The sequence below is a fragment of the Ranitomeya variabilis genome, chromosome 8 (assembly GCF_051348905.1).
Source record: "Ranitomeya variabilis isolate aRanVar5 chromosome 8, aRanVar5.hap1, whole genome shotgun sequence".
NCBI lineage: Eukaryota > Metazoa > Chordata > Amphibia > Anura > Dendrobatidae > Ranitomeya > Ranitomeya variabilis.
This window is the reverse complement of record NC_135239.1, coordinates 200,391,680-200,406,516: the sequence shown is the minus strand read 5'-3', so window position 1 is coordinate 200,406,516 and position 14,837 is coordinate 200,391,680. Positions and strand designations below refer to the sequence as shown.

Below are 14,837 nucleotides of genomic sequence, written 5' to 3'. Positions count from 1 at the left end.
ATGGCCTGTATGTTTCTATAAGTGTGGAAAGTGGGGGTAACCTGAGCGGGATGGCAGTTCTTGATAGAGAATGAAAGAAGGTGGTGGTCAGAGAGCAGGAGAATTGGAGTAGCTTCTAAAACTGACAAGTAGAAAGAGGTGAATGATCCCCATTCATATGCAATGTGTGGTTGGTGTGAAATACATAAAATAAAAACACAAAAAAAGTTTAAAAACTTTTTTTTAAATTACTTTTTTTTAAATTACAAGCCCTTGTGGACCTAAGAGGACCAGAAGTTAAATATTTTTGGAGCAGAAGTGAATGTTGATCGTGCAGTTAATGTTATGTTTTGGGTAAGTAGAACAGAGCCTAATATTCTATAAGATTAATGCCCCAATGATCTCTGGTAAATACAATATCCAGGAAGGAGAATTTTCCGCTGATACGGACGAGCTCCTGGTTGTCGGTAAACATTTTAATTAGAAAACAAGTGAAAAGCTTTTATAAAACTCGATGTATTGCCAACTGTCATTCCAAGTGAGTGAGTGTTTTCTGTAAGTTGGACCCTGTCTTATTTTTGCTAATGGTGAGAATTTTCCAGTAAAATACATTAACAGAAATGCAAATAGGGGTGACACAATAGGTAAAGGTTCCTGCTTTACACAAAAGGCCAGCCATCCATTCTTTGCAAGAGAAAGTACATAATCAAGGGTTATTCTCATCATTAAATGCCATCACCTCTCCAAAGGACAGGCAATAACTTGCAGATTAGTGGGGGTTTAACATCTAGGACCAACACCAGTCCTGTGACTGGGGCTCTGAAACGTGCAGATTAGTGGGGGTGTAACGTCCAGGACCAACACCGTTCCTGTGGACAGGGCTCTGAAATTCTCCATCAGAATAGACCAGCAGTCACGCATGAGCGCCATTGACACTATTAATTTTCTATGGGACGGCTGAAGACAACCAATGGAAGTGCTCTGCCTTTTCTGGTAGTTGAAGGCCACCATAAGAGACTGTGAGTGCTGTGGATTATCACAATCGTGGGGGAAGGGTGGCATCTGTCACTGTCATGGGGCACTATGAAAGAAACAGCAGATATTACGTCTTTCCAGTGGGTAATTGAAGAGTTGCGTGTTGGTAATGGCGGCATGGTTTTGGAAAAGAGTTGTCAGTAGCCAAAACCTCGGACAAGCGCTACACACTATGAAAGCTACATGAGACCCACCCAAGGCTAAAGATGATCCAGGTCAAAGATTTGTGCTTGCCCTCAAAGCTAAAAATTACCAACCAGCCAACGATTACAAAAGTAAAAAAATGACTCAACTCAAAAATGAAAAAATTTGTTGTTGGTAGAATTTTCATTTTTTATTTTTCACATGAAATATTAATAATGGTCTGGTGGTACAAAAAGTCTTGGAGGATCTCCAAAATTTGCCAGGTCAATTGCAGAATTTTCATTTTATTAATGTACGCAGCTCTAGCCACTTTTAAAAAGTTAGGGTGGTTAGCTATGCTGATAAGAAGAGATTAGTGATGAGCGAGTATGCTCGTTACTCGTTATTTCCAAGCATGCTCAGGTGTTCTCCGAGTATTTTGGGCGTTCTCAGAGATGTAGTTTTTTTTATGCAGCTGCATGATTTGCGGCTGCTACACAGCCTGAATACATGCGGGGATTCCCTAACAAACAGGCAATCCCCACATGTATTCAGGCTGTCTAGCAGCCACAAATCATGCAGCTGCGTTGACGAAAACTGAATCTCTGAGCACGCCCAAAATACTCGGAGAGCACCCAAGCATGCTCGGAAATCTCGAGTAACGAGCATACTCGCTCATCACTAATAGAGATGAGAAAATTTTCAGAACCCTGGTTCAGGGTAAACATCAGTATTCCATGGGCACCGGACATCTCTCACCTAACAGAGCCTCTGACTCCTCATTTGATTAGCTGGCCTGGCATGATGTCATCATCACCAGGCCAGCTAATCACAACAGGATGCCTGTATGTAGCAGGTGGTTCACAAGGCTCCCACCGGCAGCCATGGGATGCTAAGGTGGTGCATGGGCCAGGCTTCTGTGAATCGATTCACTCATCACTACAAATAAAGGTTAAGTCAAATTTATACATTGTGACTTTTTAACAAGTTGCATAAAAAGTTGTAACCTCAGCCCCGTAGAGTGATGGAGTGAGTAATGGGAAAATATATCTAGATAAGTTCTAGTTTTATTTCCAGATATATTTTATATGTAAAAATGCCCGATATTGTGCAACACTTTAATAAATTGAAGGCAAATATCGTGAAAGGAAGCACAAGGAAAAGTGATTAAAAAAATTCTCCTAATGATAAGTTCCCCCCAAAGTGTTTTGTGACATTGGGAATCATTCATGTCGGACTGCAGTGCTACGGTCACATGACTGTTTTTCTCTCATCTGACAAAATAGGTCCGATTATGCTATTCATGCTCTGATTAGACTTTGATCGTAGTGTGAGCCGATTTTCTCAGATTAGGAGGAAACATTTTTTTCCATCTTTTCCATTCAATCTGTCCATGAAAATTGGACCGTACTTGGATATCATCCGAGGGCGGTCCGAGGAAAAAATTGGACATGTGCACGGCCCAGTAGAATAAGATCGGGACCACTGCCATCCATCAGAACGATGGATAGCACTCTTCCAATTTTTACAGCCATAGCAACAAGCCCTAATTCATATTTATGTTCCGGAATTGCGGTATTGCAATATACCCCATGCCTATTATTAACTATATCAATTAATTTTTAGATCATATTTTTAATATATCATTTATAGTCTCATGGTATTATTAGTAGAGTTGGTGCAAATTGGTTCTCATGACCTGGTCCATCAGCCACGTCAGTAATCTGTGGCCACTGTATGGGAGCAATGATAACCACCTCTTACCTGAAGGTATATGCGGCTCTCCTTTTAATTAGCCAGCCTGGTGTGCTGTCATCATAGTGGTGTGATGTTGCTTCAAGCCGGCTAATTAAAGAAGAGCTGCGGATGCCATCAGGGAAGAGATGGTTCCTAAGGATCCCATCCAATGGCGGTAGATTACTGACGTGGTCGATGGCCATGGTCATGCGAATTAATTCTCACCAACTCTACTAAAAAATATTTAGAATGTCAGCTGTTCTTATTGTTTGTGTCTTAGGGAATGAGTGACATAATTTCTCTTCTAGTATGAGTGATGATGTCATCATACTTCCCTTTAACAATAACATTATTCAATGTGGACAAAGACTGAAGAGGTCAATTTCTCCGAACTATACAAAGCATAGATAAGAAGTCATTTTTGTATTTCACATGTATTTATCATCACGGTTTTTCTAGATAATCCCGGCATTGCTGAGATGGTTAATAATATTGTGCCGTACGGTGTTTTTCTGCTTAGGAAGCTTCGCAAGTGCTGAGTTGATTTTAAATATCTCATCAAATGTTGCCTGCAAAATCCCCTCGGTAGTAACTTAGATGATCCCTGGCATTAAGACAATTCTGGCACTGTGAAGTGAGTGCATTCCTGATCAATTCACTGCTGTCAGTATGAGAGAGCCTGGACAACAACACACAACAAGCAAATCCGCTCCGAGAGCAGGTGAAGTCCCGTCCATTCTTTTCATTTTCCAAAAAAAGAATATAGAATTTTGGTTTTTTCGCAAAGTTATAATATTTCTAAATTCTCGGTGATGAGGATGACATTTCATCCTAGTCTCGGGATTTCGATTTTTTTGGTTAAGTGTTTAAGGCATACTTTTTGAATTCTTCTTATTCTTCAGATGTCAGAAGACAAGACCAAAAAAAGTATAGAGATTTTCCAAAATGAGCAGGAAACCATCGCTTGGCTGGCAGGAGGTAGGTTACATTTTTTGTCTATTTCTATGCAAATATTTTACGTAAGACTAGATCGTGGACTGTTTAACTCTTGCTATGAATCTGTATTGATTGAGTCGAAAAATATACCTGCTAATTGAAAAATAGACTAACTGGAGTGGGAAATGTTAAACAACAAATTTTTAATTTTTATAAATATTTGATATTGCCATTTTTTTGTGAAAGCTGATGTCATTCCATCCATATTCGCTAATTGATAAGTTTATATCTCTCTATGGATTGGCTTGCAACAATTTCTGGTGCATATTGAGCAGCTTGATGCAGCTCTATGTTATTGGGTATATGACAAGACTGGGCGGATTTGGTCAACCGTTAACATATGGTAGAATTGTCTAAGACCCCAATTTTGAAAAAATATTAATTTTTCAATCCATCTAATCTTCGATGCATCTTATCATCCAAGGTTCATAGATAAGAGTCGATACATTTGATTGTCAAAACTTAGTCAAAAAGTAAATGAAATAATGTACAGATGTTAGCACAATGGAGATTTTTTCTATTTGATATTATGTTTTATCATTTCATATTTTCTTAGAATTGTAAAAAAAATCTAAAAGAACTAAAAAGTACTGTAACTCTAGTTGAGAAAGTCATAGAAACAAGAACTTTTCATTAGTGGAATAAGCCTCCCATCATTCTCTAGAACAGTGTTCCCCAACTCCAGTCTTCAAGAACCACCAACAGATCATGTTTCCAGGAATTCCATCATCTGTTCAATACTAAGGAAATCCTGAAAACATGATCTGTTGGTGGTCCTTGAAGAATGGAGATGGGGAACACTGCACTAGAATGAAGCTTTTAAAGACTCATAGGCGTTCATCGCAATTTCAGCTTCTGTTGACTTTTCCGGGCATTTTTTTTGAGAGCAATAAGAAGGCCCGATAAAATGAAATAGTAGTTATCTTCAAGTCTCTTAATAAAGCTGGAAAAGGTTCTGGGAGCTATATACTTCATTCTAGTGCATGGTAGGAGTTTCAGGGCCTGGATCTCTAAGATAGCAAGTTCTGATGTTTCTTGACATCACGTGACAAACTTTCTCAAACTGGATGTACACTTTTTTTTTAATTTCAGCCTTGACATGCAGGAGAGCATGATGGTTTAGTGGGTAACACTATTGACTTGCAGCATTGAGGTCCTGGGTTCAAGTTCAACTCTATGTGAAGTTTGTATGTTCACTGCATTCTAGCGGGTGTCTTCTTGTGTTCATGTTGTTGACCCCACCACCCAAAGTGATAGATTAGTTCACATTCTCTTTGAGGTTTATGCCACAAAGATTTCCCAGTGGTTAAAACGTTTGCCACTATAAACATGCAGTCATCGATATAGTAAACATATAGACGTCATCTATATATATATATATATATAGACCGCATCGGAAAAAATCCTACCATATGCCAACTTTTCTATTAGGCTCTCAGTTCACAACCTTATAATTTCTGTGTTTTTATCGATCCATTTCTTCTTTGATTTCCTTTATTTCTTCCAAGTACCATTATTTTTGCCAATACGTTGGATCTTAAGATAATTCCGCAAGATTAGCATAGCCAAAAATTTCTATAGTTTACCCCATATTCATTCAGATCTTCACTTATACTATAGGAAAAACAACGAGACCATGGCATTGCCAGATGACTTCCATTCCTTCGTACACGCTCTTCGGGGATTTCAAAGCATTAAAGAGACTCATTTTTAGAGATGAGCGAATTTGCTCTGGTTCCCTCTTATTCGGCAAGCTATAGTGCTTGCCGAATAAGCTGCTGAGGAAACCCGGCTTCCTGGATGGTGCTGGCCGATCAGCTGATCGGCACGACAGCTGCATGTGTCGCTGCTGTGTGACAGTCACGACACATGCATCGAGAGCCCAACTCACAGACTCTCCATCCATGTGTTGTGACAGTGAAACAGCGGCGACACATGCAACTGCGGCGCCGATCAGCTGATCAGCTGGTGCGATTCAGGAAGCCGAGTTCCCTCTGCAGCTTATTCGGCAAGCGCTATAGCTTGCCAAATAAGAGGGAACCCGATCCAATTCGCTTATCTCTACTCATTATAAATGTAATACTTTGTGTGGCTTTTGTACATCTAAAGGCTGATAGAGCATTTGAGGATTTGTAGTTTGCAACAGCTGGAGACCACTCCCCAAAATTTTTTTATTAAAAAATACCTTTATTATCCAAATTATTAAAAACTAGTGCACACAAAACCATCACCAAAGATGGAATGGAAAGGGATGGAAAGATATGTTATGTTGATAGATAAGGACCAAAGGATGGGGACATTGATCTATTAGGGCAATTCTTTTTGGGACAGCCGTCGAGGAGCAGAGGCGCCATATATCGTGAAAATTCAGGGTGCCAACCTCCGCTGTGAGGCAGGGCCAGATTATGGGACAGTCCCCATCCTTTGGTCCTTATCTATCAACATAATATATCTTTCCATCCCTTCCCTTATAGGGAGTTGTAGGATAGAAGGGACAGTCGACGGTGAGCGGGGGAGCCACTGCGCAGGTTTAGGGTGCCAACCTCCGCTGTCAGGTAGAGTGTTAATGAGTGATAGGCAATTAGGGATAGGCACTTCCCTAGGTCTTTTCTATTCAAGTGCCAAAATTCTTTGGTGATGGTTTTGTGTGCACAAGTTTTTAATAAACTGGTTAATAAAGGTATTTTTTACTAAAAAAATGTTTTGGGGTCTCCCTGTGAACTATTTACTTGAATTCCACTCCATTAACTATCGATTTTTGCTGTGTTTTTTTGTTAAATGGTTTATACCAGTTGGTTACAACATCATTGGTGAGTCCGTGAGTTTAACCTCCCTGTTGGTGATTTATTTCCAATACTTCCTGGTGCCTTAATATCACAATTCCTAGTGATCCGGTGTAGCCATTTGATCCCAGGTGGTGATATAGTTAGTCAAATCCTCAAATGATCAAACAGCTTATAGAATCCTTTATGACTTATTTACTAATTTTTACCTAGTGGCTTAGAAACTCTATTATTATCTAATGCTTTGAGACCATAGTCTCAAACCAGGGATGGAGCACCCATAGCAATAGACTATGCAGCAGCTATGGGGCCAATGAGTCAGGGAAACCCAGTGCCGAGCGGCTCTGCCCTTAACTCTCACCATTCGTTACAATTTTAGTGGTAGCTGAATCACCAAAATGCAGATACTGTTGAATATAATGGTGCAGCAGTGTCCATCGCGCCTGCTCCTCTGTGCTTCAGTCCACGTACAGAACAGAGCAGAACAGTGAAAAAGGGCAAGCAGAGTAGATTTATTTTTTAATCTCAGTGTTTGTGGGGGGTTTTTGGACCCTAACACTGAAAGTGGGATACATCTTACTTTGAGGGGAGCTATGGAGGAATTTACATTGTGTAGAGGCCATCATATGAAGTAAGGATGCTATGCGGGGCATATAATACTGTCTATAGGGATAGGGGGCATCATACTGTGTCAAGGCCATCAAATTGTGAGAGAGGCGAAGACACTATGTGTGGGGCACATCACACTATGTAGGTGCATCGTACTCTGTGGGGCAATGAGGGGACCATCATACTGTGTGGAAGAATGTGGGGTCAACCATACTCTCTGCGTAGGCTGCTCTGGGTCATCATAAAGTGTTGAGATGGTAGAGGCATCATATTGTGTGGGAGATGTGGGAGTCATCATACTTTGAGGAGGCTAACATATTGTGTGGTCCATCATACTGAGAGGGGACTGTTGGGGCCATCATCCTAAGTGGGGGGTCATAATACTATGTGTGGAGCACATCACACTGTGTGCAGGGGAACTTTTTTGACATCATGCTGAGTGGAAGGCATCTTTCTTTGGCAGATATTATATTGTGTTGGGGTCAATGTGGTGACATCAAACTATGTTGAGGACACTGTAGCGACATCCTGCTGGGTTAAGGGTATGAAGGCATCATAGTGTGTTGAAGCACTGTGGCAGCATCTTACTTTGGGGACAAATTGTTTGGGGGATTTCACTGTGGGCATATTGTCATGTGCCAGGGGGTGCATTTAATTTTAAGTGGGCCATGAAAAGAGTATTGTAGTGGATGAGAGCACAAAGGGGCTTCAGTGGGAGTTTCATTAGTGTGTATGTGCTGGAATACATGTCCCTCTCGTTGTTTTTAAAAGTTGGGAGGTATGAGAGGATCCTTGGTAAAGACCTTAAAAAATAGCACTAAATAAAGAGGACCATATTTCTGGAACTATAGGGTGGATTTAAAGAAGAAAAAAGTGGAATACTCAGAGGAGCAACAGCAATAAAATAAGAGCAAAAAAGTCTAGCTTTTAACAAAATCTGTGCAGTTTTTGTTCTTATTTTATCCCCAGTGCTTCTCTAAGTTTTCCATCTCTTTTTTCTTCAATCTGCCACACATCTCCAGAAACATGGGATTTTTAATTTAGTGCTAGCTCTTATGGTTACTAATGGGACATTGCTCGCAGAGTTATAGTGCAGAACAGCTTAAAGACACGCCCACGAGGATCCCGTTAGCCCCGCCTCTTGGTAAAGCCAATAAAATTAGCCCTAAATAGCTGTGTCCATATTTCTGGCACCAAAAGGCGGATTTACAGAGGAAAAAAGGCGGAATACTCAGGGGAGCAGTGGGAATAAAATAAGAAGAAGAACTGTTCTCTTTTTACCGGGTGACCAGCTCCTCTTTAAATGGTCTCAGACTCACATTTTATTGGTACCTGTATGATTTCTTTGGCACTTTTGCTCTATGTAAAAGCTTCTGTTAATGCTATTTCAAAGCCGCTTAGATTTCTCTTTTGCTCTCACCGAATAGAGACATTTTCCTGACCTGTAAATAAAGCTCATATATAGTTGCATAATGCTTATATTGTTTATGTACAATGGGAAATTTATTAGTGTATGCTCAGCATGTCTCCTTCCTGGTGATAAATATTTTACAACTGCATTCTAAAAGGAATGTATATTTCACATTTCGCTCGTATGATGCATTTAATTCAATATTTAAATCTGGCTTCTATTCACAGGTGATATCGTATCTGTGTAATGCAGTTACAAATGATTCAACCGTAAATATATAAAAAGCGAGCAAACAAAGAACTCACATTATGTACATGTCCCAGGGATGAATGTAACGGAAAAAAAAACATGTAAAATTATAACAGCAAAAATTCATTGATCTTTTATAAAAAAAAAATACAATAGTAAAAAATTAGATAGATAATTGTGTGTATTAAGAAACAATTGTGTTTTTATTAACTACATTTATCTTTAAAAGAAAGTTTGATGATTTGTAAAGAGATTTTTCAATATTTTTAAAAAATTGTCACAAAATATTAAAATAATAAATATATTTATAGTCACCAGGTAATAATAATAATAATCTTTATTTATATAGTGCCAACATATACACTTTATAGTTTAACAGTTCATACACAAGTCATAAGTAACAACATTCAAAATAATACAATAATTAAAGCAAAATAAATCTCACTCAGTCCCGTCAGTCTTTGTGAAGTGTGCAGAATTATTGATTGATGCTTGTGACCACTGCAGCCAAAGACTGGTCTTAAGGCCGGGGACACACACAAAGTGTAAAAAAACGGTCCGTATTTTACGGCCGTAATATGCAGAAAAGTCCCCAAAATAGTGATCCGTATGTCATCCGTAGGCAGGGTGTGTCAGCGTATTTTGCGCATGGCATCCTCCGTATGTAATCCGTATGGCATCCGTACTGCGAGATTTTCTCGCAGGCTTGCAAAACCGACATCTAATGGATTTATGTGCTCAAATGTTCGGTAAAACATATATACAGTATATATATATATATATATATATATATATGTCATTGAGACACACATATATATATATTCTGTATTTAGATTTCATTCAGCGCGATATCTGTGAAAAGCCGGTAATTCAATTGCCGGCTTTTCATTTCTCCTGCACAAACCCGACATGATATGAGACATGATTACATACAGTAAACCATCTCATATCCCCATTTTTTTTGCATATTCCACACTACTAATGTTAGTAGTGTGTATGTGCAAAATTTGGCCGCTGTAGCTGCTCAAATAAAGGGTTAAATGGCGGAAAAAATTGGCGTGGGCTCCCGCCCAATTTTCTCCGCCAGAGTGGTAAAGCCAGTGACTGAGGGCAGATATTAATAGCCTAGAGAGGGTCCATGGTTATTGGCCCCCCCGTGGCTAAAAACATCTGCCCCCAGCCACCCCAGAAAAGGCACATCTGGAAGATGCGCCTATTCTGGCACTTGGTCACTCTCTTCCCACTCCCGTGTAGCGGTGGGATATGGGGTAATGAAGGGTTAATGCTACCTTGCTATTGTAAGGTGACATTAAGCCAGATTAATAATGGAGAGGCGTCAATTATGACACCTATCCATTATTAATCCAATTGTCTGAAAGGTTTAAAAAACACACACACATTATTAAAAATTATTTTAATGAAATAAACACACAGGTTGTTTTAGTATTTTATTGTTCTCTCAATCCATCAGAACACCCTCGCTTGGCAAAATAATAAACCCACAAGATACATACCCTCTGATGACCTGTCACGTCCAACGAGGTAATCCATCTGAAGGGGTTAATTATTTTACAGCCAGGAGCTGTGCTAAAGCACTCGCTCGTGGTTGTAATCCCCAGGTAATGAAAGGAAATCTGAGTGATCTGTACTTACATTGAGTTGCGGTGAGGCGCCCTTCCTTGAGAAAACTAGTGATTCTGAGAGCCTCCACTGAAACAAAAATTTGAACAGGACCCTCAGTTTACACAGAACATTATGTTTAGTGATGAGGCAAACGTTGTTTGGGTGGGCCATTTATATGGATTCACCTAAATCAAATGGGAATGGAGACAGTTTTCTTGCGTAGGGTGTCTTACATTGAAATCTGCTGCAGTGACCCGGGTACTGTGTTCACCTGACATCAGCACAATTTCTATTCGCTCATCACGTGTTAACCTCTGCGACATGTCTATGGCTGTAAACAAAAGAGAAACTTGTAAATTACTCATGAAAGAATAAAGTTACGTTAAAACCAAGCACACCATTGTTTTTCTTGTGAAATTCTCAATAAGGTTGATGTGTCACATGACCCCCTTCCCATTGGAAAAAATAAAGTTGGATCCAAAATGGCCGACTTCAAAATGGTCACCATGGTCACCACTAGTGTTGAGCATTCCGATACTGCAAATATTGGATATCGGCCGATATTCGCTGTATCGGAATTCCGATACCGAGTTCCGATATTTTTGTGATATCGGAAATCGGAATCGGAAGTTCCTATAAGTTCCCAGGCGTGTGCAGTGCGTATGGTTCCCAGGGTCTGGAGGAGAGGAGACTCTCCTTCAGGCCCTGGGATCCATATTCATGTAAAAAATTAAGAATAAAAAAAAAAAATATGGATATACTCACCCCTCCGACGGACCCTGGACCTCACCGGTGCAAGCGTCTGCCTCTGTTCCTAAGAATGCAGTGAGTATAGGACCTGCGATGACGTCGCGGTCTTGTGATTGGTCGCGTGACCGCTCATGTGACCGCTCACGTGACCGCGACGTCATCGAAGGTCCTTCACTCTCTGCATTCTTAGGAACGGAGGCAGACGCTTGCAGCGGTGACAGCCAGGGGCCGTCGGTGGGTGAGTATATCCATATTTTTTATTTTTATTCTTTTTTTACATGAATATGGATCCCAGGGCCTGAAGGAGAGTCTCCTCTCCTTCAGACCCTGGGAACCATCCAGGATAGCTTCCGATATTTGTGTCCCATTGACTTGTATTGGTATCGGGTATCGGTATCGGCGATATCCGATATTTTTTGGATATCGGCCGATCCAATCCGATACCGATACTTTCAAATATCGGACGGTATCGCTCAACACTAGTCACCACCCATCTTGAAAAGTTTTCCCCCTCCCATATACTAATGTACAAGAAACAGGAAGTTTATATCACAAATCATTCCCATTTTATTCAGGTGTATCCATAAACATGGCCCACCCTGTGTACAGATCCAATGATTCAGAGATCCATCCTCCATCTCTAAAGAGCCAATGATTCAGAGATCCACCCTCCATCTATACAGATCCAATGATTTAGAGATCCACCCTCCATCTATACAGATCCAATGATTTAGAGATCCATGCTCCTTATAACCAGATCCAATTGTTCAGAGATCCACCCTCCATCTATAAAGAGCCAATGATTCAGAGATCCACCATCCATCTATAAAAATCCAATGATTCAGAGATCCACCATCCATCTATACAGATCCAATGATTCAGAGATCCACCATCCATCTATAAAAAGCCAATGATTCAGAGAACCAATCGCCCATGTATACAAATCCAATGATTCAGAGATCCACCGTCCATCTATACAGATCCAACGATTTAGAGATCCATGCTCCATCTATCCAGATTTAATGATGCAGAGATCCACCCTCCATTTATACAGATCCAATGATTTAGAGATCCATGCTCCTTCTATCCAGATTCAATTGTTTAGAGATCCATCCTCCATCTATAAGAGCCAATGATTCAGAGTTCCACCATCCATCTATAAAGATCCAATGAGTCAAAGATCCATGCTTCATCTATACAGATCCAATGATTTGGAGATCAACCATCCATCTATAAAAAGCCAGAGATTCAGAGAACCAATCTCCCATCTATACAGATCCAATGATTCAGAGATCCACCCTCCATTTATAAAGATCCAATGATTCAGAGATTCATGCTCCATCTAAGATCCAATGAACCTGAGATCCACCCTCCATCTGTAAAGAGCCAATGATTCCAAGATCCATGCTTCAGCTATACAGGAGATGTTTTCCAATCTATCTCCTAAAGATGTCTTGAGCGGGAGTTCTCACAGGAGTTATTATCATGAGACAAACCCTTTACTTAGAATTTACCTTCAAAGCGGTAAAGGTTCAGTCAGGACCCCCAGTGAAAACATATTTCACAGTCTTACTACCCCATTAGCCGTAAGAGGGTGTTCACACTGCGTCTTTTACTAGCAGTCTAGAGTTTAGTAAACTTGAAACACCTTTTAATATATTTTTTTGTCATTTCTGAGTGCTTTTTCAGTGTTTATTGTCAACATTTTTTGAGTGACTTTTTGTTGGCGATTTCTGGACTTTTTTGGAAAATCTATTTAATAATGAAGAAAACACTGGCGTATTTTTAAGCAAAAACACTGCCAACATGCTCAAATTGACACTTGGTCATGTTCTAAGCTTTTCCATTGATTTTTATAGTTTAGAATTGAGAAGGAAGACGAAAAAAAATGAACTTATCACTTGTTTTAATTTTTCTTTGAAAGTTTGGAGCATTTAAAAGACTCTATGAAGCCCAAACATATGAACAGCAAGTCTGGTCTGTCACGGTCAGCTGCAGCCGATGATGCGGCCGAGCCCATAGACGCCCCCAAGCCGACCGACCTCTGAAGGCATGGGGCGCGCGACTCCTGGGAACGCAATACGGACCCTATATTCTGCAGAAGGGGACCCTGGCCTACCTGAATTAGGGGAGGGCAGAGATCGGGGTTCTGTGGCAGCTGAGCATGTGGGCAAAGAAAGAGACACGTAGGACTTGATTACACCGCACAACTTCAGGCATAGAGAAAGTAAAGTTTACTAAAGTAAAGTCACACAGTACATAAGCAAAACATAATGATGTCAGGCTCCTGATTCCACACCTCCAGAAGGGTACCACCCAGTGGACCCCAAGGCACCAACGGATCACCGAGGCACACATAGGCAGGACATCAGGACACAGGCAGGACATCAGGGTACATGAGGTCATTAGGACGCAGGCAAGACATCAGGGTACAGACAGGACATCTGGACACAGTAAGGACATCAGGACATAAGGACACAGGCAGGGCATCAGGACATCAGGAATACTGGATAGACATCTGGGACACTGGCGTGGCAGCCCAGGTCATCAACTGGGACACTGACATGGCAGCCCAGGGCATAAGTTACATCAGGACATCGGACACAGGAAGGACATCAGGATATCAGGGTACACGAGGTCATCAGGACACAGGCAGGGCATCAGGACATCAGGAATACTTGATAGACATCTGGGACACTGGATTGGCAGCCCAGGTCATCAGCTGGGACACTGGCGTGGCAGCCCAGCGTATAAGTTACATCAGGACATCGGACACAGGAAGGACATCAGGACATCAGGGTCCATGAGGCCATCAGGACACAGGCAGGACATCAGGATACAGACAGGACATCAGGACATCTAGGCCCAGGGTCACCGGCAGACATCAGACAGGAGTCGTTCTGTTCCGGACATCCGACACGACCTACCAGCACCACCAGTCATCAGGCTTCAAGCTCCAGACAGCGGACATCAGGTTCCAGACTGCGGTTGTCAGGCTCCAGGCATCGGACCTAGGAAGGAACTCAAGCGGGATGGTGCTAGATCCACAGGACTGCTGGGCCTGCCAGGAGCTAACACCACATGGTATCCAGAGCACAGAGTAGATGCTCAGCAGAAACACCAGTTACAAGAGACTCAATGTCACTGGGTGCGAGGCTCCAGAAGCAGAGGGATTTCAGGAACATAATCACAGTAGACACAGTTCAGACAAGTTCAGGTACAGGACAGGAACAGGATCAAGGATTCGGCCTGGATATACCGCCTCCAGGACAGGACAAAACAGGAATCAAGGCAAGGACTTTGGTACCAAAACATAAACAGGAGAGGTGCAGGAACACAAACACACAAAGCAAAGTTCAGGAGCTTTGTGAGTGGCTCAGGCCCCGCTCTTAGGGCAGGGGAACTTTATATAGGAGCTGCCCTTCAGCAATTGGCTGGGGACAGCATTTCAAGTACGCACACACTAAGGGCTTGTTTCCACTTGCGAGAAACACGTCCGTGTCTCGCATGTGAAAACCAAGCTCTGGGGCAGGCACTTGGGA

The 14,837-nt window shown here is 41.4% G+C and overlaps 1 protein-coding gene across 1 annotated transcript in view; it reads left to right on the top strand.

Moving 5' to 3' along the window:
* The first annotated feature begins 246 nt into the window (after positions 1 to 246).
* Positions 247 to 14,837, top strand: part of MDFIC2 (MyoD family inhibitor domain containing 2) — a 74,260-nt gene continuing 59,669 nt past the window's right edge. The window contains exons 1-3 of the mRNA XM_077276141.1: positions 247 to 333; positions 3,395 to 3,595; positions 3,777 to 3,852. Of these exons, the coding sequence (XP_077132256.1) occupies positions 3,777 to 3,852 (76 nt within the window). The 5' untranslated portion in view covers positions 247 to 333; positions 3,395 to 3,595. The remainder of the gene's footprint in view (positions 334 to 3,394; positions 3,596 to 3,776; positions 3,853 to 14,837) is intronic.